General features: G+C 41.9%; 1 protein-coding gene across 12 annotated transcripts in view; it reads left to right on the top strand.

The window, feature by feature from the left end:
* Positions 1-24938, top strand: part of GBF1 (golgi brefeldin A resistant guanine nucleotide exchange factor 1) — a 323893-nt gene that overhangs the window by 17618 nt on the left and 281337 nt on the right. For all 12 annotated transcript variants that reach the window (XM_077454491.1, XM_077454487.1, XM_077454489.1 and 9 more), the window contains exons 2-3: positions 533-638; positions 7425-7491. In XM_077454491.1, the coding sequence (XP_077310617.1) occupies positions 543-638; positions 7425-7491 (163 nt within the window). In that variant the 5' untranslated portion in view covers positions 533-542. The remainder of the gene's footprint in view (positions 1-532; positions 639-7424; positions 7492-24938) is intronic.

Below are 24938 nucleotides of genomic sequence, written 5' to 3'. Positions count from 1 at the left end.
ATTGAAGATGTGAGGGAGCATAGAATAGGAGGATGACCGTAGTAGTTGAGGGAACAGGATCCAGGGGACAATTGGTTAGGTGGGCGTCTGAGGGAAGTTTTGTAACCTTTTTTTAGTAGTAGCCAGTTCTAAAGCGGAGAGTGTTGACTGTGCTGTTGGACAAGGTATGTTGAGAGGGGAAGATGTATGTACGGTGGAGGTGTCCTCATGTATTGCATCAAATCTCATTGGTTTTTTATTCTGTGCTTCAAAATGTATGTATCTTGTAAAATATGCTCAACATAACTGTTATTTTACTCCTGTTTAGATAATTTGAAATAGGACTAAGCAGTGAAATTTAGGAAATTGTATGTTCTCTAATGATCGTGTGTGTATAGATATTATAGGTTGTGTGTTGAAGTAAATATTCAGTCATAGCTGATTACACTAGTCCTTTTTTTTTTTTTTTTTTTTTTTTTTTTTTGCTAAAGCCTCATTAGTGACATGACACATTTTTGTTCACAGAATTGTTTGTTTTTTTTCGTTTAATTAGGGCTTCCAAAATGGTGGACAGAAATATCTACATCGTTCAGGGTGAAATCAGCACTATTGTTGGTGCCATAAAACGTAATGCACGATGGAGCATGCACACTCCTTTGGTAAGACCTACATATAGTTATGATTACCTTCAGTGTGTCTTTGATTTAAGCAGACTTAAACTGTGAACCGACTCGTACGGGAATTGTTTTCTCGTTCTCCAAAAGATGTCTTGCCTTAAGCTTATTTGATAAAGACAAATCGGTGGTTAGTGAAAAGTTGGCCCACAAGTCACTATATGGACATTTGTTGGAAGAGCACCCACTAGTTACATTGCTTGTAGTATTCTGGAGGACACTCTAGCTTTAGCTGGTCAGTTAGGCATAACGGTGGAGTATACCTCTGTCTGAGGAAAGGGAAATTCTTTGTCGGGTTAAAGTACTGCTTATGTACAAGTTTCCCTTTTTTAAAATACTAAAAAAAATATGGCAACTACTAATGTGTATATGATCGCTTTTATAGACCAACCCCCTTTCACTTTTTGGTGCAGTCAGCTTCTAGACAAACAAAGCTCAGGTTAGTCTACAGTTTGTTTGCAAGATATAACTTCCTGAAGTGCGTCAGTGTGCTTGCTCGCTGACCTTCTCTTCAGGCATACAACAGCAGCTGGCCACTGCTTGAGTACAGCAAGGCTGCCTTGCATTCACTTCTTTTACACCAGAGTACTTGGCATTCACTTGCATCTTTTATTTGGGTGTGTGAGTGAACAAGAAGGCTGTTTATGCACTAGTCCCACTTTCTTTCCATATTCTATAAATTATTCAGAGATCTCATAGTAGAGGTAGATAATAATAGCATACAGTATAGTGGGGGTGTGAAGAGAATAGGAGCGCGGGCACAGTGGTTCACTGGTCTTACAAGAACTATCATTTAAAGCCAAACTTAAGGTGAACAGCTAAACATTACTGTGTGTGTGTGTGTGTATATATATATATATATATATATATATATATATATATATATATATATATATATATATATATATATATATATATATATATATATATATATAATTGGTAATTGTTTTACCTAAAAAGTATATGTATGTCTTATGTCTATCCAGTCCTGAGATATGGAAAGCCAAAGCCAGGCTGGTGACCTGGCCATACTCTACTGCAGTTAAAGCTGATCTCCAGGTTTCCTATTAGTTTGGACTGAGCTGGTCCAAACAAACTATTTCTGTCACTAAGTGCACCCTTTGCACTAAGCGCTGTATAAACTGTAGTTTCAGATACTAGGGTTTCACTAATACCAGTATTGGTGCCTATACTAAGCATTTGCGAAAGTACTCGTGAAATGCTCCAATACCTAAAAATGATACCTTTTGTGGTGGGATTTGAGTCCATACAAAATGAATAGGCTCAAATTGCACTGCAAAGAATCGCATGTGATTTGAACAGGAATTCTGTGCGATTCCTGTTCCAATCACATGCAGTTCCCCCACTGCACCTGTGTGAAGCTAGGCATAGTGACTTTAGCCTGGGTCCACACAGGCGCATTGCAGGAAACCATACGATTTGGAAAAAAATCGCATTCCATTCTTTGCAGTGTGATTTGAGCCCATTTATTTTGTATGGGCTTGAATCGCACGGCAAAGGTATCGGTACTTGGCATCAGGGAGTACTTGACCGAAAGTATCTGTACATGCAGTAAAAAGAAACGGTATTGGTGCAACCCTATCAGCCACATATAGAGAGACTTCCCTTCCCACACCCGAAACAATGCAGAGTCGATCTGGCGCTCAGCCATTTATAGGCAGCTTTGTAGTCTGTGAATTAATACAAAGCTTCATCTGACCTACTGAGTCAGCGATTGTGACATCAGCCTGCCTCTTGTCAATCAGCCAGAGCTGAACACTGTGTACTGTATGTAGCTGAAGCCACATACAGTTCATACAGAGCTTGGAGCCAGTGGAGCACATAGTGAAGGAAATAGATTGTTTGGACCAGCTTGGTCCAAACAAACTATTTAAAATGACAGGAAACCTGGAGATCAGCTTTAACAATAGTTTGGTCACAATCCTTGTTTTGGATAGTGAAAGAGCAGCGGCAGAAAGATAAGTCGCCATGTTCTCTCCTCTTGTCAACAAAGTCCATGTTGGCCGATCTGATTGGCCAAGTGTACTGCGTTACCTCACTACAGTGCTGGGTTTGTGTTATTATCTGCCTGGTGTTCAAATTTTAAAGTTTGTTTTTACCTTTTAATGCATGCTTTACATCTGTGGATGCAAATGCTGGACTCGGGAGCGTGCCCGCATGGTAATCCCCTGGGAGAGCTTTACAATCACTCTAACTATAGTAGATCCAGCATTTCCCAAGGCATCTTTCAGGACAGCACCTATGAGATAGTGACTCCTCCCTCATCCTTAGGAAACACCTTCTTCCTCCAAACTTTAAAGGGAGGCACCTCCCTACCACACCTCAGTTATTGTTCCTCTGGCCCGGAAGGAACATATTTTTGGGAGGGAGTCAAGTCCTTCCTTCCCTTTTTTCCTCCTCTAGGGACCTGCTGTCCTCCCGACCTACCCAGGCCATGGCAGTGGTAGCAAGCGGGCTCCTCTTCCCCTCTTAGTACTCGGAGAGAGCCAAAGATTTGGTGGGCGTTACGTTCGTAGGAGCAGAGGTGCGCGTGCACTGCCATGTTCTTTTGGCGGTCGCGCCGGAAACGACAAAGCGGGTCACTGAGTTGGCGAAAACGTTGTTTCCGGCGTGGACGCAGGGGGGAGGAGGGAGGACAGGAGCTGGTGCCTATTTCCGCTTCCGCGTCCGGTGCAGATGCATTATGGGAGTACGGAGGTGGCGTGTGAAGCCACAAGTGGAATACTGCACACCTGCTATGGAGGAGTCAGCGTCTGCAGCAGTGGGGACAGGCACAGGCACCAGCAAAGTCCAGGTAGGAGGCAGCGGTTAAAGTCTGCCTTTTTTTCCTATTTCTGCCTTTTGGTCTCTTTTTTTTTTTTTTTTTTTTTTTTTCTTTCCCCCCTAGTGGCAAGGGGCCTGTCTGGGCACTAGAGGCTGACTGGTTTCTTCTTAGTACACCTGGGTGGTGATCCTTATCAAAGCAGAGACCTGGTCTCACTAATGCCACGTACACACGCAGCCGACTATCTGGCGAACTTAGTCTGGCGGACTTCCCGCCAGACTGTCCGTCCGACTTTCCGAACGGGCTACTTGCCCACACACGGCACTTTTTCAGCGGACTAAGTCCGCTGTACTTTTGAAATTAATGGACTCGACCACACACGTGGAGGAAAGTCCGCTCATTTCAAGCGCGTCTCCAGGTAGGCGGGGCCCGCGAAGGAGACATTGCTGGCCCGTCACCTGGTATGGACTTAAAGGGGAACCCAAACGCCGGAAAAAATCGGCGTGGGGGTCCCCCCAGGTCCACATCAGACCCTTGTCCGAGCACGCTACCCGGCCGGCCAGGAAAGGGGGGGGAGCGAGCCCCCCCCCTCCTGAGCCGTACCAGGCCGCGTGCCCTCACCTTGTCCCCATGTTGATGAGGACAAGGGCCTCTTCCCGACAACCCTGGCCGCGTTGGTTGTCGGGGTCTGCGGGGGGCTTATTGGAATCCGGAAGCCCCCTTTAATAAGGGGGCCCCTGGATACCGGCCCCCCACCTTATGGGGTACAATGTACCCCTACCCATTCACCTGTGAAAAAAAAGTAAAAAAAAAACACAACACAGGGTAAAAATAGTTTATTGCACAGCTCCGGGGGGTCTTCCGTCTTCAGGGGGATTCTCGCCGGACTCCTCCGCTATCTTCTGCTAGCTCTTTTGCTAGCGGAGGAGCCTGGCTTTCTTCCTCGCCACCGCCCTCTTCTTCCAACTTCGGGGGTCTTGTCCCCCTCTTCGGTTCTTCTGCCGGGCCACCGCGCCTTCTTATAGCTCTTTTACAGGCGGTGGCCCAGTCTTCTGTCGTCCTCACCGCCTTCTGTTCTTCTGTTCTTCTCTTTTTTCTTCAGATGTTGTCTTGTCGCTCCCTCCGCTCACAATGACGGGGACCGGACGCGCTGTGACTTGTATAGGGACATCACCGGATGATGTCCCCGCCCATTATGGTGGCAGTCCCAGAGGATGCTGGGACTGTGACATCATAATAGGCAGGGACATCATCCGGTGATGTCCCTATATAAGTCGCCGCTCGTCCGGTCCCCGTCATTGTGAGCGGAGGGAGCGACGAGACAACATCTGAAGAGAAAAAGAGAAGAACAGAAGGCGGTGACGACGACAAGGACAGCAGAAAGGCATTTTGTTGTCTGTCAGCAGTCCACCTAAAAGGGATCTAAACAGGGTGGCGGATTTCCTAAGCAGGAATCCTATTCAGGAAGCAGAATGGTCTCTAAACCCAGAGGTTTTCGCAATGATTGTCTGGAAATGGGGGGGGGCTATCAGCGATAGACCTCTTCGCCTCAAAAGAGAATGCCCAGGCTCCCCAGTTATTTTCCCTGAACAGTCGCGACGGTTCGCTGGGGACAGATGCGCTAGCATATCCTTGGAAATTCCGTCTCTGCCCCATTTCAGTTAATTCCATTAGTTTTAAGGAAAATTTAGAAGGAAAAGGTACCAGTCATACTAATCGCGCCCTTTTGGCCAAAAAGGGCCTGGTTTTCGACCATTCTAGGACTGACAATCAAGCCTTGTTGGCATTTGCCCCCTCAGGCACGATCTGTTGTTGCAGGGCCCAGTAAATCATCCAGGAGTGGCCAGTTTGGCACTCAAAGCCTGGTTTCTGAGGGGCAGCTCCTTAGGAGCAAGGGTTTTTCCAGCCGTTTGATCTCAACTCTTTTTTTGTCAAGTAGGAAAAGGATTACAAGGGTCATTTACTCTAAGGTTTGGAAGGTTTATAATGCTTGGTCTACTTCATCCACCCAGGTCCCAGGGAGCCTTGTTTCCATCCTGGAGTTTTTACAGGATGGAGCAGACAAGGGACTATCAGCAGTTAGTACGCTGAAGGTGCAGGTGGCGGCACTAACTGTGTTTTTAGAAAGATCTGTGGCCTCAGATCCGCTGGTGATCAGATTCTTTAAAGCTCTCGAGGTCTAGACCAGCACTTCTTGGGGTTTTTCCTAGATGGGATTTGTTGGTAGTCCTGCAGTCTCTAACAAAGGGTCCTTTTGAGCCTCTGGGTGAGGTGTCCCTTAGGCTTCTCACATTAAAGACCGTTTTTCTGATTGCCTTTGTCTCTGCATGCAGGATCAGTGAGCTAAATGCTCTATCTATCTATTAAAGAACTGTACCTGTCTTTTTCCTGATAGTCATTCTCAGAACAGATGCAAAATTCTTACCGAAGGTAGCTTCAGTACAGAACCGTATTCAGGACATAGTACTTCCAACCTTCTGCGTTAACCCAGGAGACCCTTTTCCACATGTTGGACGTCAGGAGGACTCTGTTGTGTTACTTAGAAAGGACAAAGCCTTTCAGGTGTTCAGATTCACTGTTTGTACTGTTTTCTGGTAATAGGATTTCCAGGCTTCTAAAGTTTCTTTAGCAAGATGGCTGAAATTATCTATCTCAGAGGCATACTCCCAAGCAGGGTTATTCCCGCCAGCAGGGATTTGTGCACACTCAACCAGGGCTCTGGCGTCTACATGGGCAGAGAGAGCTGGTGCCACCCCTGAACAGATCTGCAAGGCGGCGACATGGTCGAGTTTTCACACATTTGTGAAACATTATAGGCTGGACCTCACTTCTGCCAGTGATCAGGCATTTGGCAGGAAGGTCCTGCAAGCGGTTGTCCCACCCTAAGGGGTAAGTCTCTGTTATCCTCTCAGGTGCTGTCCTGAAAGAAGCCTTGGGAAAAACCAAGTTTAGACTTACCGGTAACTTGTTTTCCAGAAGTCTTTCAGGACAGCAACATCCCGTCCTATTGTATTTTATTATGCTATGCTGTGACTAACGTATATGTTTGTGTTCCAGCCGGGGCCGGAGGTTCTCTTTTACAACTGACGTGTGGTAGGGAGGTGCCTCCCTTTAAAGTTTGGAGGAAGAAGGTGTTTCCTAAAGATGAGGGTGGAGTCACTATCTCTCAGGTGCTGTCCTGAAAGACTTCTGGAAAACAAGTTACCGGTAAGTCTTAGACCCCTTTCACACAGGGCGTTTTGCAGGCGCTATAGCGTTAGAAATAGCGCCTGCAATCCGCCCTAAAGAAGCTGCACCATTGTGTGCAGTGGGAAAGCCCCAAGGGCTTTCGCACTACAGCGGTGCGCTGTCAGGACATCAGAAAAAAGTCCTGCCAGCAGCTTCTTTGGAGCGGTGAAGGAGCGGTGTGTTTACCGCTCCTCCCCATTGAAATCAATGGGGCAGCGCTGTAATGCTGCCGGCAAAACGCCGCTATTGCGGCGTATTTCAGGCGGTTTTAACCCTTTCGCGGCCGAAATCCGGCGGTATCAGCGGTGTGGTGTGAAAGGGGTCTAACTTGTTTTTTTTAGACCACGTGATTTTATTGGGAATGTTAACAAAACAAAATCCCTTCCATATTCTGTATCTCACATGTCCTCTGAAAGTAAGAGCAGGTTTTTATCCTGTTGATTATATTTCATCAGCAGATACCATCCATCTATTCAGTCATAATTATGGTTTATACGGCACTGCAAGGTTTGGCTACTTCGTTTAGTCCCACTCAAACAGGTTTTTTGGGGGGGGGGGAAGAAGAAGAAGAAGAATCGGACAAGGAGGGGTTTGTATTAGGGATCCACATTTTAGTGTCAATCTGAAAACCCCTTCAAGATTTGTTCATGGTGTGCTTTGAGGTTTTTCCTTTTTAAGTAAACTAACTGCAACATGGAAAATAGGGTTTCATATATATAATATATATTTTTTTATATTTATTTTTTCAATTTACTTAGGATGAGGAACAGGATCCTTTGCTGCACAGCTTCAGTCAGCTTAAAGAAGTCTTGAATAATATTAAGTGTGAGTATTTACCTCATTTGAAATGTATAAGTGGTCACAATTTTAGCGGACCTTGGGCACCCAGAAGAGGCAGGTGAGTCTGGAGACCATGGCGGTGAGGTGGGGACAGGGACATCTGGCACCTGTTGACGTGAATGGGTAGATCATCTGCCACCCAATCGCCTCTACATTATGAAGTAGAGCCACTTGTGTTTTTTAAAATCAAGAGCCGCTTGTTTAACCCTGTGATTGCCTTGATGTGTAGTACATGTCCTAGGCAGTCAAAAGGTTAAGCCCGATCACTGCATGCTTCAGTGGTCCATGTGGCAATGTGAATAGATTGATGGTAGTGTCTATGTCCTCAGCCAGTGAGCCCCGGGCTGTGCTTTTGATTCAGAGGGAACTTCTGCTCATTAAAATGTTTACTTGTTAAAGATAAAACCTAAAAAAAACTTGTTCAAAAACATTTCTATGGAATTAGGGAGTATTGGGAATGATTTCATCCATGCCAAGCGAAAAAAAATAAAAATTTTATATGCAGTTGGGGAACGCAGGGTGTGAATGCAACAACTCCAAGCTGTATCTGCAAAATGTTATTTCACATTAGTAATAAATATTGGCTTTCATCAAAGGAGACATTTTAAAACTGAGATTCACTCAACTAGGACGTTATTTATTTTATTCTTTTTAAATAGTGATGTCCTGAAATATTTCCTGGATGTCTGCTTTTGACCTGACATATCTTTGGAAACCCTAAAAATGCATCAAGCATTTCTTGCATACATTTCGGTAAATCTGTCACAATAAAGGCAGTCCCCTAGTTACAAACATCTGACTTGCAAACGACTTCTACTTACAAATGGAGGGAGACAACCGGAAGTGGGAAATCTACACCTAGGAAGGGAAATTCCTGTAAGAGTTATTATGGGGAAAAAGATGCCTCCACTGAAGCTTTATCACCAAGGCTCGCCACCCCAAAAAAAAAAAAATGTTCAAAATCCAATTGTCGTTGGAACAGAAAGTGAGGTGGAATCTTCTGAACAGAAGCACAGACAGCAAAACAAACATTACAGGGGTGTTAACTCTTCCCTATGCTATCCAAAAAGATTAAAACTTTTTTGTCTGGAGTTGCACTTAAATTTTTTTTACCTGTTCTGACTTAGATTCAACTTAAGAACAAACCTACTGGCCCTAACTTGTTTGCAACCCAGGGACCACCTGTATCTTGTACCAGACTCCTTATTCCATATACCCTGCTTCTCCACAATAAAAGAACAAATAATTTTTTTTCAAAAATCCTGCAAGTAGAAAATTATACAAGGTCCTATGGCGCACACCCATTTTTATATCTTCTATTTGGTCAATGCCAATGGGGGATATACCTAAAATGAGCAGAAGTTCCCTCCTGAATCCATCAAATGCACAGCTGGGGCACATGTCTCACATTTCCGAGAACCTAGCCAATACCATGCATCTCTTCACATTGACAATACTTCCAACAGAAATGCCAAAACAAAAAGTACCAACATCAAAAATAGAAAGTGGTAAGAATGCGCACACACATTCAGTAACTGAGTTGTCCCCCTTTCTTTGTTACTTTGAGAAAATCGCAAACTACCACAGCCCACCTCCACAGAAGGAGAAACTCAACTCTGTTTTAGCTGCTGTCTCATCCATAGCAATCCTTTCTGGGGTTTTTTTTTCTGTTTTTTTTCATTTTTAAAAAGCAAGCTATTGCTTCGGAGGTGGTATTTTGGGGTCTTCATCTCTTCTGGGGCTTTCTTGATTGTTCTTTTAATGTTGATTATGTTAATGAGGCATTTGTTTGTTTTCCTTTTGGGTGCTAAAAACGCAGCATTCCCTTTTTACTGATAATCTGTTCTTGCAGTTGTCGTTTGCTGCATAATTTGGGGGGAACAGCATGCAGCTGATCTACCTTAGCCCTCACTGCACTCCCTGTCCCCATAGGGAAAAAAAAATATAGGCCTGTTATATCTGATTAAAATTGTTCAACTACTGACAAGTTTTACATTGTTGTAGTCACTGCAGTATCCTAAAACCCAGCCTGTGCTCTCTGTCTGTGATAAATTTGGACCTAGTCCTGGTCATTGTCCTGCTGTTGGTCAATTTAACACTGCTGCATCTTCGTGGTGTCTTTTAATTCTTGTAATAAAGCCCCCTCCTGTACCTTTAATTGCTAGTACATTTCATCCTATTATCTCTGATTAAAAATTTCCTGCTGGCCAGTTCTACACTGCTGTCTTGCTTGCTAGAAATTGTCTAGCTGCTGGACAGTTGTGCATCAGTGAGCACAAGCACAGCCTCTGTGAAAAATTGGACAATTTCTTTATTTCTGGTGGTCAAAGCAGGCCTAGTTCCACTTGATAAAAAAAAAAAAAAGCATGTGTCACTGCTAAGACTACTTGATACAGACGAAGGCCAATCCATTTGGCTAAAAGAAGGCTAAAAGTGCATTCAAGCTAAAAGAAAACATTTTCCATAGCCAAATATGCACTGCAGCATATGCTGTTACTGATGCTGTCTGTGAAAAGTGTACTGTTCTGTAATACTACGTACAGCTTTACAGCATTTCCCAAGCAAAGGATTTGTGTATTTTTGATGTTGACCTCAAAGCCACATCAAGACTTTCTCCCCACTGTACGTTTTTATTTTATTTATTTATTTTTTTATTTTTTTCTGAGAGCCCAACTCTCGGCAAAAAAAAAAAAGTTTTCCATTCAGTGGGGCTGTACCTGCACTGCATGTTTCAACTGCTCGATTTGTCTAGGGGTGAGGAGGAAGCTTATACTCGCATGATCCTTGGTTCCACCAGAAAATGGCACTTCCCCACAGTCCAGCGGTGGACTGTTCCTGGTCTGTGGAGCCTGTTCTGGGCTTGATGTCAGAAACAGTCCACAATTCAAGACTGCTGGCGCACGGTGGTGCTGAACCAGCCTTGTGCTGGGAGATTTAGGTAAGTAAATCTCCATTCTCATCTTCCCCCTAGACCAAAACGAGCAGCTAAACCCATGCAGTGCAGGCCTTGCAACAACCCACTGCGCTTTTGCAAAAGTCCCACAAACCCATGGATTTTATGTGGGCTGGCTGTACTTTTCTCGTGGACTTCTATAAAGGTCCTGCAGTTTTGGTACAGTTTCAGAAAGCAGGAAAGCACACCAAAACTCCTGCATGCTACATCTTTGGTATGCTTTCTGAAATTGCACCAATACTGTGGGGCATCATATGTGAAAGCGCAGCTAGGCTGCATGAAACCCATGGGTTCCCAAGCATCTAGGGCAGGGATCTGCAATTGGCGGACCTCCCAGCTGTTGCAAAACTACAAGTCCCATCATGCCTCTGCCTTTGGGTGTCATGCTTGTGGCTGTCAGTCTTGCTATGCCTCATGGGATTTGTAGTTCTGCAACAGCTGGAGCTCCGCTAATTGCATATCCCTGATCTAGGGTATTAGCAATGTATGGATCTATGGGCTTTCCTGTTTTATATTCTTTGGAAGATATGGAAGGTATGTCTGTAGGCTCACCGTTTCTCCAAGACAATGTTTGGCATTGGCAACTCCAGCCAAAGCTTATATAATGGAGAGTGGCTACTGCTATCCACTGGCCACACACTTTTTTACTTTACATTTATACTTGCCATTCGTAGAAGGTAGGAAGCTGTGTGTGTGTGTGTGTGTGTGTGTGTGTTTTTCCTCTTTGTTTTCTGTGGCCCTGTTGTAACCCGAACAGAAAACAGGATATTTCCAACACACACAACCATAAACTGCAAGTCCTGCAGAAGACTCCCAAGGATAATATGAAAGGATGGGTTTAAGTTTTTTTGCTTTTATGTTACTATCATTTTAAAAGACAAAAAAAAAATAAAGATTTTGATAAAAAAAAAAAAAAAAAAAAAAAAAAATTTAAAGACAAAATTACATTATAGGGAGGAAAGAGAGGGTTAATGAACAGCATAGCAAAACGGGCAAGCAATCAATTGAAACAACACCTAACATTTACATTACTTCTTTGCTCATTATGCCGCTTTTGGTTAAATAATGAACAAAATGTATTAGACACTGAAGAGAATCCCAAAATTGTAAATCAACCCTAAAAGCCCAAAGGAGCAGGAAGAGAAAGAAGGATAATATTGACAATTCTAAAGGGCACAGAATGACTGTGGCTGTTCTGGCTCCACCTGATCAAATATGCAATATGCTTGGATTGGGAATGGCTGGAACTGAGCAGAGCTAATCAGAATATTGTAAGCTGCATTCATAATAGATTTAAAAGGGAATAAGAACCAAAAACCTAATTATTGGATCTTAAACAAAAAGTGAAAACTCTGACTAAAATATTAGGATCGTCCAATGAAAAAATTCAACTTTGCTTTGTCTTGTTCAGTATTAAATCTATACTTCACCAGTATCTGTATCCCATTGGAGACTCTCCCCCCCCCCCCCCCCCCCCCTTCTTCCTGTCTCAGACACAGCAGGGTGAATGAAAAGTCAGGGATCTCTTATCTAGACAGTAGTACAGGATTCCCCATTGGAAGGCTCATCTGTTCCTGTGACAGCCTAAACAATTTGAATTCCCTATCCCTTTTCAAGTGGACGTAAACTCCCATGCATGACATTTACCTATAGGTAAGGCTTACCTATAGTTACTGTAAATATGTACGTTTAGGATATTTACTGTAAATGCAGCCGGTGACATCACTGACACGTTCTCTGAAAGACCAGCATACTTGTGTCATTCCTTCAGAGTCCTGTGCCATCATCGTGGCTCTGGCCACTCACACAGCCAGAGTCTGTGAACCCAGAACGAGGACTGGCTGAAGATAAAAGCGCCTTCAGCGGTTCAGCAATAACAGCACGCCACTGGAAGGCTTTTTTTTTTTTTTCAGGTACGTTTCTCATAATGTGTTCAAGGCATTCTAGCACATTATGACATTGCCTTTGAGGTTTAAAAAAAAGAAATAATAAAAAAAAAACTCCCAGCGGTTTACTTACTGCTTTAACACCAGAGACAATGGTCACCAATATCAATATGGACTGCATGTCTACGGCAGGCGTAAAAATCGGACAGGGATTCCAACCCTTGCACAGGCTATCCAAAAAAATTCTAGGGTTTGTGTTCAAATTTGCATTGCTGCAAAGGGCCTACTGCAGTGCGTTGCTATACTATTCAATTTAAATGGCACCCTAATGCATTCTAACACTGGCACTGTAGCAACCCACCATGCATTCTGGTGCGTTGTATTGAAATAGACCATTTCTGTTTTTAGCTGTTTGCTAAAAAGCGACAAAAAATGTATGGTCTGTCTAAACGCAACACGCATTATTGCATGTGTGTAACACACTGTAATGGTGTATATGGATCCAAAATTGTTTTCTTGAAAACATACATTAACAATACAGTCTTTTCTTTTTCCCAAAAAAATAACACAACTGAAAAAAGGTATGCGTGATGCTGTTAATGTGCCATGTTTCAGTGTTTGCACAGAGTGAAGTAAAACAAAACAATTTACACAACAACGCTGCCAGCTCTGCTCCTGCTTACACAGTACAGTAGAGCAGGTGCACCTTCCACAAGGAATACTCTAACCTTTCTATGCCCACCTGCTCCCATAAATCTACTCTCACATCTCGGGACACAGAGGAAATGGGGGGTAGGGGGGGCAGCAACTGGTCACATGAGCTTATAACGTTTGACCGTACCTGATCCTATATAAATGAGGAGGTATTTTTTTTTGTTTTGTGGCAGAAAAACCCATCACTCATAATTACAGTGTACTCTGTATGCAGTTCTGATTTATTAGCCGTGAGATGTGCAAGGTATAACCACAAAAATCATTTCTAATCTTGCCTCCTAGAATCATGTCTGGGTGTATGTGAAAATGTTAACACTTTTCAGAATCCAGTTAGTCAGAACTAGGAGCCAATAAGATCTTTTAGGGAGCCAGTAAAGATGATTTACATTTATCATCCTCAATGGAAGTGTGTAATAGAATCGTCTCCTGACCTGCCTGGAAAACTTGTCCATGGAGCAGTGTCAGACAGTTCTAAAAGTTCTCAAGTGGGAAAGAGCTTGGTGAGGTCAAGAAACTTCAATTGCAATTGCAACCTGCAGCAGCTCGCCCTTCCTCCACCATAGAGTAAACAGAGATATGTCTGTGACCTGTCAGGTCTGAAGCTTGGGCAACACTGTCAGCGTGCTTCAACATCCTTCTTTTCTATGGTGTCTGTAGTCCTCATCAGAATGGGACACTATTCTGACTGCCTCCATTCTGATTAAATTGTATAATAATCACAATCCAGTGATCCTCCATACTATTTATTTAGAGCTCTTGAGCAATTTGACTCTCATTGAATCATCGACCGTAGGGTAATCTGGTCAGTCTCTTTTAATTGTGCAGTGTAAGCCGAAGATCCTGTCGTAATAAATATATATATATTGTAATTTTGATTGCTTAGATGACTGGTGGATCATATTTGATAAATTAGATCACCCACAAAGTGTGAAACAATCTGTATGTTGTCAAATTTTTATTGAGAAATCACTTGTTGCGGTCCCTTGTGTATAGATTCATCTCAAATGCCGACACATATGTCCACCATAATGTGCAAAACTGTCAAAATTGTGTGAAAAATGCTCTAGAAATTCTCAGCGTCCAGACAGCTTTAGGGGTGTATCAAGAACTATAATGCCAAAAGAATTTAGCTCTAGGCCTTTGGAGATGCTTCTGAGATCGTTTACATTTCAATTGCAGGTGCATTTGACTTGCTTCATAGACCTGTATGGGGGGGAGAAAGTGAAAGCCCATTGACCTATACAGTATCTCACAAAAGCGAGTACACTCCCCCACATTTAAAAAAAATATATATATTTTATTATCTTTTTATATGACAACCCTGAAGAAATTACCCTTGGCTACAATGTAAAGTAGTGAGTGTACAGCTTGTATAACGGTGTATATTTGCTGTCCTCTCAAAATAACTCAACACAGCCATTAATGTCTAAACCGCTGGCATCAAACGTGAGTACACCCCTAAGTGACAATGTCTAAATTGGGCCCAAAGTGTCAATATTTTGTGTGGCCACCATTATTTTCCAGCACAGCCTTAATCCTCTTGGGTAGGAGTTCACGAGAGTTCCATATGCTGCCACTGGAGTCCTCTTCCACTCCTCCATGACGACATCACAGAGCTGGTGGAAGTTGTCGGCCTTTGTGCTTCTCCACCTTCCGTTTGAAGGTGCCACACAGATGCTCAATAGGGTTTGGGTCTGGAGACATGCTTGGCCAGTCAATCACCTTACCCTGAGTTTCTTTAGCAAGAAAGTGGTCATCTTGGAGGTGTGTTTGGAGTCGTTATCATGTTTGAATACTGCCCTGCGGCCCAGTCTCCGAAGGGAAGGGATCAAGCTCTGCTTCAGTATGTCATAGTACATTAGTACATTAGTACATGTTGGCATTCATGGTTCACTTAGTGAACTTTAGCTCTTTATTGTCGGCAGCACTCGTGCAGCACCACTGTAGGCAAGACACACTTGTCTTTGTACTCCTCACCTGGTTGTGACACACGCTTGACACTATCTGAATCAAATAAGTTTATCTTTGTCTCATCAAACCACAGGACAAGGTTCCAGTCATCCATGTCCTTATTCTGCTTGTCTTCAGCAAACTGTTTGCAGGCTTTATTGTGCATCATCTTTAGAAGATGGGATGACAGCCATGCAGACCAATTTGATGCAGTTTGTGGCGTATGGTCTGAGCATTGTATAATATATATAATACCATTTACTTGTATGAAAAAGTATCCTCGAAATTGAGCGTGCCGATAATTATATCCAAAAAATGTCAACTTCACACTCTTATGCTGGCCATACACGGTTCGAATTTCGAAAGAATTTTCTTTCTAAAATCGTATCTAAGAATTTTCGTATGAATTTCGCACCATTAGTGGACTGCAAATTTTTAGAAAAACGAACGATTTTCTAATCAATGATGGGAGAATCGTGCGAGAAACGTAATAAGAAAAGAAAATGTACGGAGATAAAAGAAAATGTACGGAGAGAAAAGATTCCCAGCCAAGAAAATTCTTTTCTGTAGCAACATGAGGTGAAATTGAAGGCTTGGTCGGCCGAATTTTGAAAATTAATGGTGGCATCATCGGATCACAAAAAAAACGAATTTTCTGATTTTGAAAAGAAAATTCGTTCGAAATTCGACCTTGTATGGCCTGCATTAATCACGAAAAGGGGATTTTTTTTTTTTTTTTTTTATATACAGTAAATGTTATAAACTACTTTAGTAGTGAGAAATTAACATCCTGCACTCACGCCTCAGGTCAGCCTCAATTCCTGCAACTCCCACCTTGACACCTCAGATCAACCCCCCGCCCCCGTGAATCAGTTTCACCACTGTAGCCCCCCCCCCCCGCTCATCTGCTTGAGCAGAGAACTCTCTGCACGGAATTGAGGAAATGCTGTGTTAAAATCACAGGGGCCGTTGATTAGCGATCTGGATTCTTGAACTATTAATCATGCAGCTCTAATAGGTGTACAATCTTTTAATTGCAGAGTCCAATCTTTGTAACCATCTTGGAGAGCATTGTGTAACATTGTAAATTCGTACCACCTGTTTTGAATTTGCTTTAGACCCCTTTCACACTGGGTCGTTTTGCAGGCGCTACAGCGCTAAAAATGGTGCCTGCAAACTGACATGAAACAGCCGCTGCTGTCTCCAGGCTTTCACACTGGAGCGGTGCGCTAGCAGGACGGTAAAGTCCTGCTAGTAGCATCTTTGGAGCAGCGTGTATACCGCTTCTGCACCGTTCCTGCCCATTTTAATTTCCTAAGACTTGAGTTGAATCTATTGTGATGCAGATTTCTGTAAAATTATACAACAAGGTCTGCAATTTGATTATGATTTAGAAATATTAACTGTGCCTAAACCGTATCCTAACAAATGTACCTTTTGCACTCCTGTGCCTACAGCCTCTTTTATCACATACACTATATTGTCAAAAGTATTAGGATGCCTGCCTTTACACGCACATTAACTTTAATAGCATCCCAGTCTTAGTCCGTAGGGCTCAATATTGAGTTGGCTACCCTCTGCAGTTATAACGGCTTCAACTCTTCTGGGAAGGCTGTCCACAAGGTTTAGGAGTGTGTCTATGGGAATGTTTGACCATTCTTCCAGAAGCGCATTTGCGAGGCCAGGCACTGATGTCGATGCACAAACAAGGTACATAAAGCTGTGGATGAACGAGTTTGGGGTGGAGGAACTTGACTGGCCTGCACAGAGTCCTGACCTCAACCTGATAGAAATCCTTTGAGATGAATTAGAGCGGAGACTGCAAGCCAGGCCTTCTCATCTGACATCAGTGCCTGATCTCACAAATGCGCTTCTGGAAGAATGGTCAAACATTCCCCCAGAAATACTCCTAAACCTTGTGGGCAGTCTTCCCAGAAGAGTTGAAGCTGTTATAACAGCAAAGGGTCTCGGGAGATATGGAGCAAGAATTTGTGATGTCACTACTGTGGTGTTCTTGCTGAAGGTTCTGACGTGAGAAAACAAAAACCCAAGAGGGCTACCCCCACGCAGAGACAGTAGTGGGGGTTGTACCTGGCTGTCTTGTTCACACTTCTGCTTTTATAGTTTGTCACTAATTTAGAGGAAGTATGCAGGTTGGAAGTTTTAACCTCCATGTGCATACTTGTTTTGGGTCAGTCAAGCAAATGGTATTTTCGAAAAGGGAATTGGAAACGGCTGATCTTTCATGAGACGTTTTCTTACATTGTGCTAAGTTTTTGCACTTTTTCGGGGGGAAATTATTTAACTTTAGCTATATGATTAATAAACATTGTAGTACTGTAAAAACTATAATAAAATCTAATAGGATGAAAATGTTAAAGTAGTGGATTGGCGTAATCTATAGCATCTTGTCCTGACTAATCTGACATATTCTTCCTGGCTTCCTCTATAAATTGTGCAGGTCACTCTTAGTCCTTTTAAATCATTCTCCTGGTGAGAGGGTGACGTCTTGGCTTTCAGAATTCCTGTATCGTGGCAAACTGTGTTATGGTAAACGACATAGCTGCCTTTCAGCACTGTACGAGACAGCTGTTTTCTGACTGTAGCTGCTGGGAGCAGAAACAGATCTTCAGCTATTTGAGATGGATCATATGAACGGGTATAAGGAGTAGCTGAATTTTCAAATGTATTTAGGGTTTAAGAAACATGTAATCATCCATTAGCTGAGTGCCTGTATGAAAACATGCTGTTCCTATACTGTGGATGACAAGGAGACCATTTAGATATTTATTTTAACATAATAATAATAAATACTGGTGGAATTACATGTATGTATGTATGTATGTATGTGTGTGTGTGTATGTATGTATATATATGTATATATGTATGTATGTATGTATGTATGTGTGTGTATAATTAATATATATATATATATATATATATATATATATATATATATATATATATATTATTTATTAAATTTAATTAAAATAGTGTGTGTGTGTGTATTTTCCTTTACTTTCTGTCCCATGGCCAAGCAAAAAGTGAGCCGAAATCCCTGCAAATTAAGGGAATACTTTTTGGGGCTCCCTAGGTCACGAGAACTAGTGTCCCCATTGAAAGCTTTCCCCTCTCTTACTTTCACTTTCAATGATTACGGTAAACAGGACAAATGGAGGGTGAATACTTAACCAGGGCACAGACAGCAATAAAAACTGATGAGCATTCTAACCTCTCTCCACTATCCAAAACAAAAACAAAAAAAAGTTTTTCCTTTTTAGTTATACTTTAAAGCAGAGCTCCATCCAAAATTGGAAGTTCCATTTTAATCACTCCTCCCCCTCCTCCTATGCCACATCTTGGCATGTCATTTTTTTTTTTTTGGAGGGAGCAGGTACCTAATTTTGACAGGTACCCGCTCCCACTTCTGCTTGGACCCTCCCTCCCTGCAAAATCAGGGAGGTCCATTCAAGAGGTGTGGCGCGGCTTGCACCCAGCTGTGAAGCCACAAGCTGTCACAGCCAAGTGCCGACAGTTGTAATGCCGGGGAGATGAGAGGGAGAGAATCGCTGGATCCTGGGACGTGTGTGTGTGTGTGTGTGTGTGTGTGTGTGTGTGTGTGTGTGTGTGTGTGTGTTAAAAGTCAGCTTTTAGTCAGTATACTTTTTGTCATTGCTGACTTTTTTTTAATAAACACAAAAATTACAAACTCCACTTTTAAGTCTGGCAACCATTGTGCACAGCAGTAGAACCCGATCGGCTTAGTATGCTGCCTTTTTCTTTTTCCAGTCTGATTGTTCATGTGCAGAAGATTACAACAAGATTACGTATGTGGTATATAAGCAAACATAAGAGCTAATACTTCAAATTTTGCTGGCAATATTGGACCTCAACCTTCACTATTTTTTATTTTTGGTGATGTTTCATAGTATGCCTTGAAATCTTACTACTACATTAGCCATAAAATAAAGTAGAATAAATCAAATGCAGAGAATGAAAAATATTATTCTGGCTGTGCGACCGTTGGGAAGATGTGAACTCGAGTCGAGGTTCCAACACTGGAGTCTGTTTAAAAGGTGAATTTTAGAGTGCACTGACCCTGTATGCTGTGTAAAATAGAGCTGTCATTTATTTACTTTAGTGTAGTACAGTCTTCTAGAGTTGTCTGTGGTTCTTGATACTTGGCAGACATGCCCCATTTGTACCTCCCGTTCTCACATTTGTGATACCAGCCACACAACAGTGCTGTGGACACGTTAGTCACTGTGTATTCTTCATTTAAACACCCGTCCTTTTATACAACACTCCATGACTTCCTCTTACGTTCTGTGTGTGGGAACAGGGAAGAAATATTATAATGTAAACTATGTTCAGTGTAATAGATTGTGATTTTGACAGTACCCGCTGCCAGATGTTAACTTGTATGTCCATCCTCTTTCCAGTGTTTTGGTCATCTTTTACTCTGCATGTTGTGTTAATCACACTTCATATTGGACTTGCTTTGCTTTGACATGTAGCTATACATGATTAACACTTGCCCATTATTTCACAAGTAATTAATCAACCTCTTGTATGTGTAGAGTGTTAGAGTGTGTTAGAATTAGAGCATCCTGCTCTACCTTTGGAATGGTGAGGCTCCCATTATATAGCTTTGCAAGGACTGCTTGATGATTTCTCCATTATTTTAAAACTTTCTATAAATCATCCTTCCACTTATCTGAAGGTTTTTTTGCTTATAGAAACTTGCCTCAGAATGGTTGTTGATATAAGCCATCTGTTTCCTGCTTTCTGGTCATTTAAAATGCTTAGAGAAAGAACTTTTACCCCCCCCCCCCCTTTTTTTTTATTTTTTTTTTTTTAAGTGCATAGCCTACCCCTGCTATGATGGTAATCCTGGAATTCATAATCTGCACCGAGCTACTCCACTAACGGTATCTTCAGATTTGATAGTATTCTTATTATCAGAATGGTCTTGAATCTGAATGTCAGTGTTGTTGGTTCCAGATCTGCCAGTTCACAGGCCCCTATGCAAACTTATCCGCTCACACTGGGCATGAAAAGAAGTTTGCTAAGCGCAGGGGTTTAAAACCAAATTGTGGTAAAAATCTGATACATCTGGCTGTAGTAGATTATATATACATTTTGGTCTGTGTATTTATTTTATTTATTACAAGTACTTCTATGGCACCATCAATTTACGCAGCACTTTACACATACTGTATATTATACATGCACATTAGTCCCTGCCCTCAAGGAGCTTACAATCTAAGATCCCTAACTCACATTCATGCATACACATACTAGGGCCAATTTATCCATGAGCCAATTAACCCACCAGCATATCTTTGGAGTGTGGGAGGAAACCCACACAGGCAGAACATGCAAACTATATAGGTAGGTAGTGGCATAGCCAGCATTCGCGATGCTCTCAGGCCACCCACGAATGCTTTTGACAGACTGAACTGTCAGACAGAAATTTAGACAGACAGACAGATCTCCGTTCTCTCGGGGAGGAGACAGATCTGCTGCTGCTAAAGATTAGGAACAGCGATCGGTCTCCTCCTCCCAGGCAGCCCCATCTCCCTACTGTTAACCCCTTCCTTGCCAATGACATTTATACAGTAATCGCGGCCATTTTTGGCTCAGATTGCTATATATATATATATATATATATGTCAATGGTCGCCGTTGCTACTACCTTCTTCTTTTTATAAAAAAAAAAAAAAAATACCATAAATCTATCCCCTATTTTGTAGACGCTATAACTTTTTTGCTCAAATCAATCAATATATTCTTGTTGCAATATATTCTACAAAAAAAACATTGGCCTAAACTGATGAAGAAATTATTATTTATTTATTTTTTTGGGGGTATTTATTATATATTATTTATTTATTATAGCAAAAAGTAACTATTGTTGGTTTTTCAAAATTGTCGCTCTTATTTTGTTTATAGTGCAAAAAAAATAAAATAAAAATAACAATGCAGAGTAAATCAAAGACAATCAAAAGACAGCGCTATTTGTGGGGAAAAAAAGACCTCAATTTTGTTTGGGTACAGCGTTGCGCGACCGCACGATTGTCAGTTAAAGCATTGCAGTGCCGTATTGCAAAAAAGTGCCTAGTCATAAACGGGCAAATCCTTCCAGTCCTTAAGTGGTTAATTTAGTTCCCTGAATTCTAAAGCCTGGTACACCCTTGAAGTTTATTTTTCTTCAACTAAACGATGTTAGTACAGCGATCTCCCCCACTGTGCTATTGTGTTCTGACAGGGACTGCAACCCCACCAGAACACACCAGTCAGCACTCGCAGCCATTGACTGCAAGTGCTGATTGGATGCTCTTCAGCTACTGGTTTTCAAGCATGCTCTTTCGACGGAAGTCAGCTGTGAGATCAGCTTCTCTCGAACAGGCAGCTGTACACACAGGCCAAAAGTCGGCTGGCTTCTACTGTACCAGCTTATTTCGGCCGATATTTGGCCTGTGTGTACGGAGCTTAAGGAAGATGTGTGATGCAATAAAATGTGCATCACACCAGTGCCGGCAGCAGCATTTTGGGCTGTAGGGTAGTGTGAATGGGCCCTAATGCTTGGGAGTTTGTTGATTTATTATCGTATAAAGTTTCTCTTGTTATGCACATATGCTTTGTCTTAAGCAGTTTGGAATTCTTATTTTAATTTTTTTTTTTTTTTTTTTTTTTTTTTTTTTTAAACCTGAACCACAGCTTTTTAGTTTGAGATTTTTATTGCAGCAAAATAAACTTTGCAACATTATACCATTTGTTGCTTGTGTCCATTACAGATTTGCTTCATGCGTAAGACAGAACTGTAGAATTCAGCTGGTTCATAAACGTGATATTTACCTTGTAGTCTTTCATTAGCTTTTATTGATACAGCATTCTCAGTGATCAATATTAGCTTAGGGGTCTCAAAAGCAGAGCACTGTGTCAAGCTCACAGTGATTAGACAGTGGATGAGCTCTTTGTGTACAAGCAACACATTCTGTGTTGCCCTTCTCCGCCTGGTTCTTGGAATTTAGCAATATTTGTGGGGTATTTTGAATGAAAGACTGTTTAACAGAATTTTTACATTTTGTAATATTTCCCTACTTGTAGCTGGCTCACACATTAAACATTTGGTTTATACAGCAAAGCCAATGTGGCATAGCACCCAAGGTTACAAACGGATATATCCCCTAAACATCAAAACTAAGGCCCTATGCATGAGCGGCAATTTTTTCCTCCTTTGGACACCTTTGCTCTAAAGGAGGTAAGAGCGGCATTAAAAACACGCTGCCTTTGGAAATGCATTTAGAATCGTCTGAGTGACCCTTCATTCCATTGGCCAGAATATTAATTCTGGCCGTTGAAATTAATGACCGCTAAACGCACCTACCTTATTTATTTTTTTTCTGCCAGTAAACACTCTTACCTCTAAACTCCTGTAAGCGCCCATGTGTAAAAGGGCACAGAGGCTAACATAGAGGGGTCTCTAGAGGCAGAAAAAAAATGTCAAACACCTTTTAAATGTGGCATTTTTGACGCACAGTGTGCATAAGGCCTAAAAGTTGCTTGTACATACTTTTTTTGGCTCCATGCAAATTCCTAAAAAGCCTTTCTTCCTGGCAGCAGCATTTTTGCAAAAAATTAAATGCCTGACGCTTGTAAAACTGTGCAACGCGTTAAGGCGTGTTTACTCTGTACACTGCATCTATGCGAGTACAAACTGAAAACTGTACTTGCGTCTATATGAGTACAAACTGAAAATTGTACTTACAACCTGAAAGTAAATTGTGTAGAGGAGAGGCTTCAAAGCATGCAGGGTATCTAGGAGGTTGTGGAAAGAGATGGCTGGCAGACAGGCTTAAATCCATGTGATCATACTAGATTTGGGATGTCCATCTTTTTGAATGAGGGCTTGAAAACGGTAAGCTCCAGTGTCCATGTACAAGGTTTAAAATTGCTGGTGCAAAGACAGGCTAACACTTTTAATAAAGTAAAAAAGGGGAACAAATGTAAATTGTGATGCTTCATCACACCACTCACCAGTACACACGCATTAAATAGAGGCTAACGCGTGAATGGGTCCCAAATGACAAACCTTCTTTAGTATATATTGCATAGGTTGCAAAATAACATTTGATATATTATCTATCAATGCAGTGTACATGTATAGCCAACACAAGGCCCACAAGCCGAATCCAGCCCACAGGGCCTTGTCATGTGACCTCATGTGGAGTTGGTTGCACCCTGTGCATAACGCACCCTGAAACCCTGCACTGTGTATGTACTGCACCCCTGAACTCTGCGCTCTGTACATGGCACACCCCAGATACAATCGGCTCTTCGAGGGCAACCATACTGCTGATGCGGCTCGTGATGAAATGGAGTGTGACTCCCCTGATGTAGTGGCTGCATTAGTTCCCCCTTTTTTTTCATGTCCTAGAGTGCCCAACCATGCTGAGTTTTGAGTGTTATTAATCTAGAATACGAGTATATACTGTGGCCACCTCACCATCTCCTCCTCTTCATAACATAGACAGAAGGGTCCTGTAGCTCACTGAGGATACAGTGGGAATAGAAAAGAATCGTCCCCCTTAAAATCCCATTTTGTTGCTTTTCAGCGTAAAATGAAGACGGACACATTTTGTTTTATCTAGCAGTATTTACTAGTGCAGCGTATAACATCAAAGTGAAAGAACACCAACATGTCAGGAAAAAAAAAAATTAAAAACATAATCCCTGAGTTGATAAAAGGATCTACTATAGGAATTGTGTTATTTGGATGGGTTTTCGACAGCTATTTTGGTGATGAGGCCAAATAATTCAATTTTAGTCTCATCTGACCACCTTAAACGCACCTTGAAGCTTTTGAGACCACATTGGAAAAGTGGTATGGTCAGATGAGATTAAAATTGAGTGATTTGGCCTCAACACCAAACAATGTGTCGAGGTAATCCAATACAGCTCACCATCCAAATAACATAATTTCTAGAGTAAAGCATGAAGGTAGTAATATCCTGTTATGGGGCATATCTCTGCAGCAGGGACTGGAGCACTTGTCAGGATAGAATGAAAAATGGATGGAGAAAAATCTGCCTTAAAGTTGTCAATGACTCAAAATGCACAGCAAAAATGACCACACAGTGGTTGAGGGAGAAAAGGGTGAATGTCCTTGCTTGGCCTAGTCAGAGCCCAGACTTAAAACCCAATGAAAATCTGTGGAATGACTTGAAGATTGCAGTCCACAAATGGTCGCCATCACATTTAACTGAACTTGAGCAGTTCTGCAAAGAAGAGTGGGCAAATATTGGTAAGGCCTGAATGTGCAAAGTTATTAGTGACATATCCCAACAGACTAAAAGCTGTAATTAAAGCAAAAGGTGTTTCAACAAAAATACTGACATAAGTCGGCGGGGGGGGGGATCCTTTTTCCAACTCGGTGATTGTTTTTTATTTTATTTTTTTCCCTAACATGTTGGTGCTATGGTCACTTGGATGTTCTAAGTTGCACTAGTAAATACAACAAAATGTGATTTATTGTTTTTTTTTTTTTTTTTTTTTTTTTTTTTTTTTTTTTTTTTTTATTCTTTTCTATACCCATTGAATTTTGGAGGTCAGCATTGATTTAAGACTACTAGTTCAGTGCATAGAAAGGACACTGGATTTTCTGGTATTATTGATGATAGGATTAACAGGTATTTGTGTGTACTTACAGTAACGTCAGATGCTCCCACCACTTATTAGCTGTAGTTACTGTTTCACAACCCCACTGTATACAATAGCCATCAGCGGAGACTCCTCCATCCATGCTTTGTGTTAGAACATTAGAACTCCCAGTATGCTTCATAGGGCCCCTGGCACACTCCCACTTCAAAGGCTTTCTATTCAGGGTGCTTGCAACAGGCACGATCCTAACACGCAGAAGAAAG

The sequence above is a fragment of the Lithobates pipiens genome, unplaced genomic scaffold, assembly GCF_037356315.1.
Source record: "Lithobates pipiens isolate NorthernLeopardFrog02 unplaced genomic scaffold, aLitPip1_a1.2 Scaffold_25, whole genome shotgun sequence".
Lineage (NCBI taxonomy): Eukaryota > Metazoa > Chordata > Amphibia > Anura > Ranidae > Lithobates > Lithobates pipiens.
The sequence above is the reverse complement of the archived record's forward strand: the minus strand, read 5'-3'. Positions and strand labels throughout refer to the sequence as shown.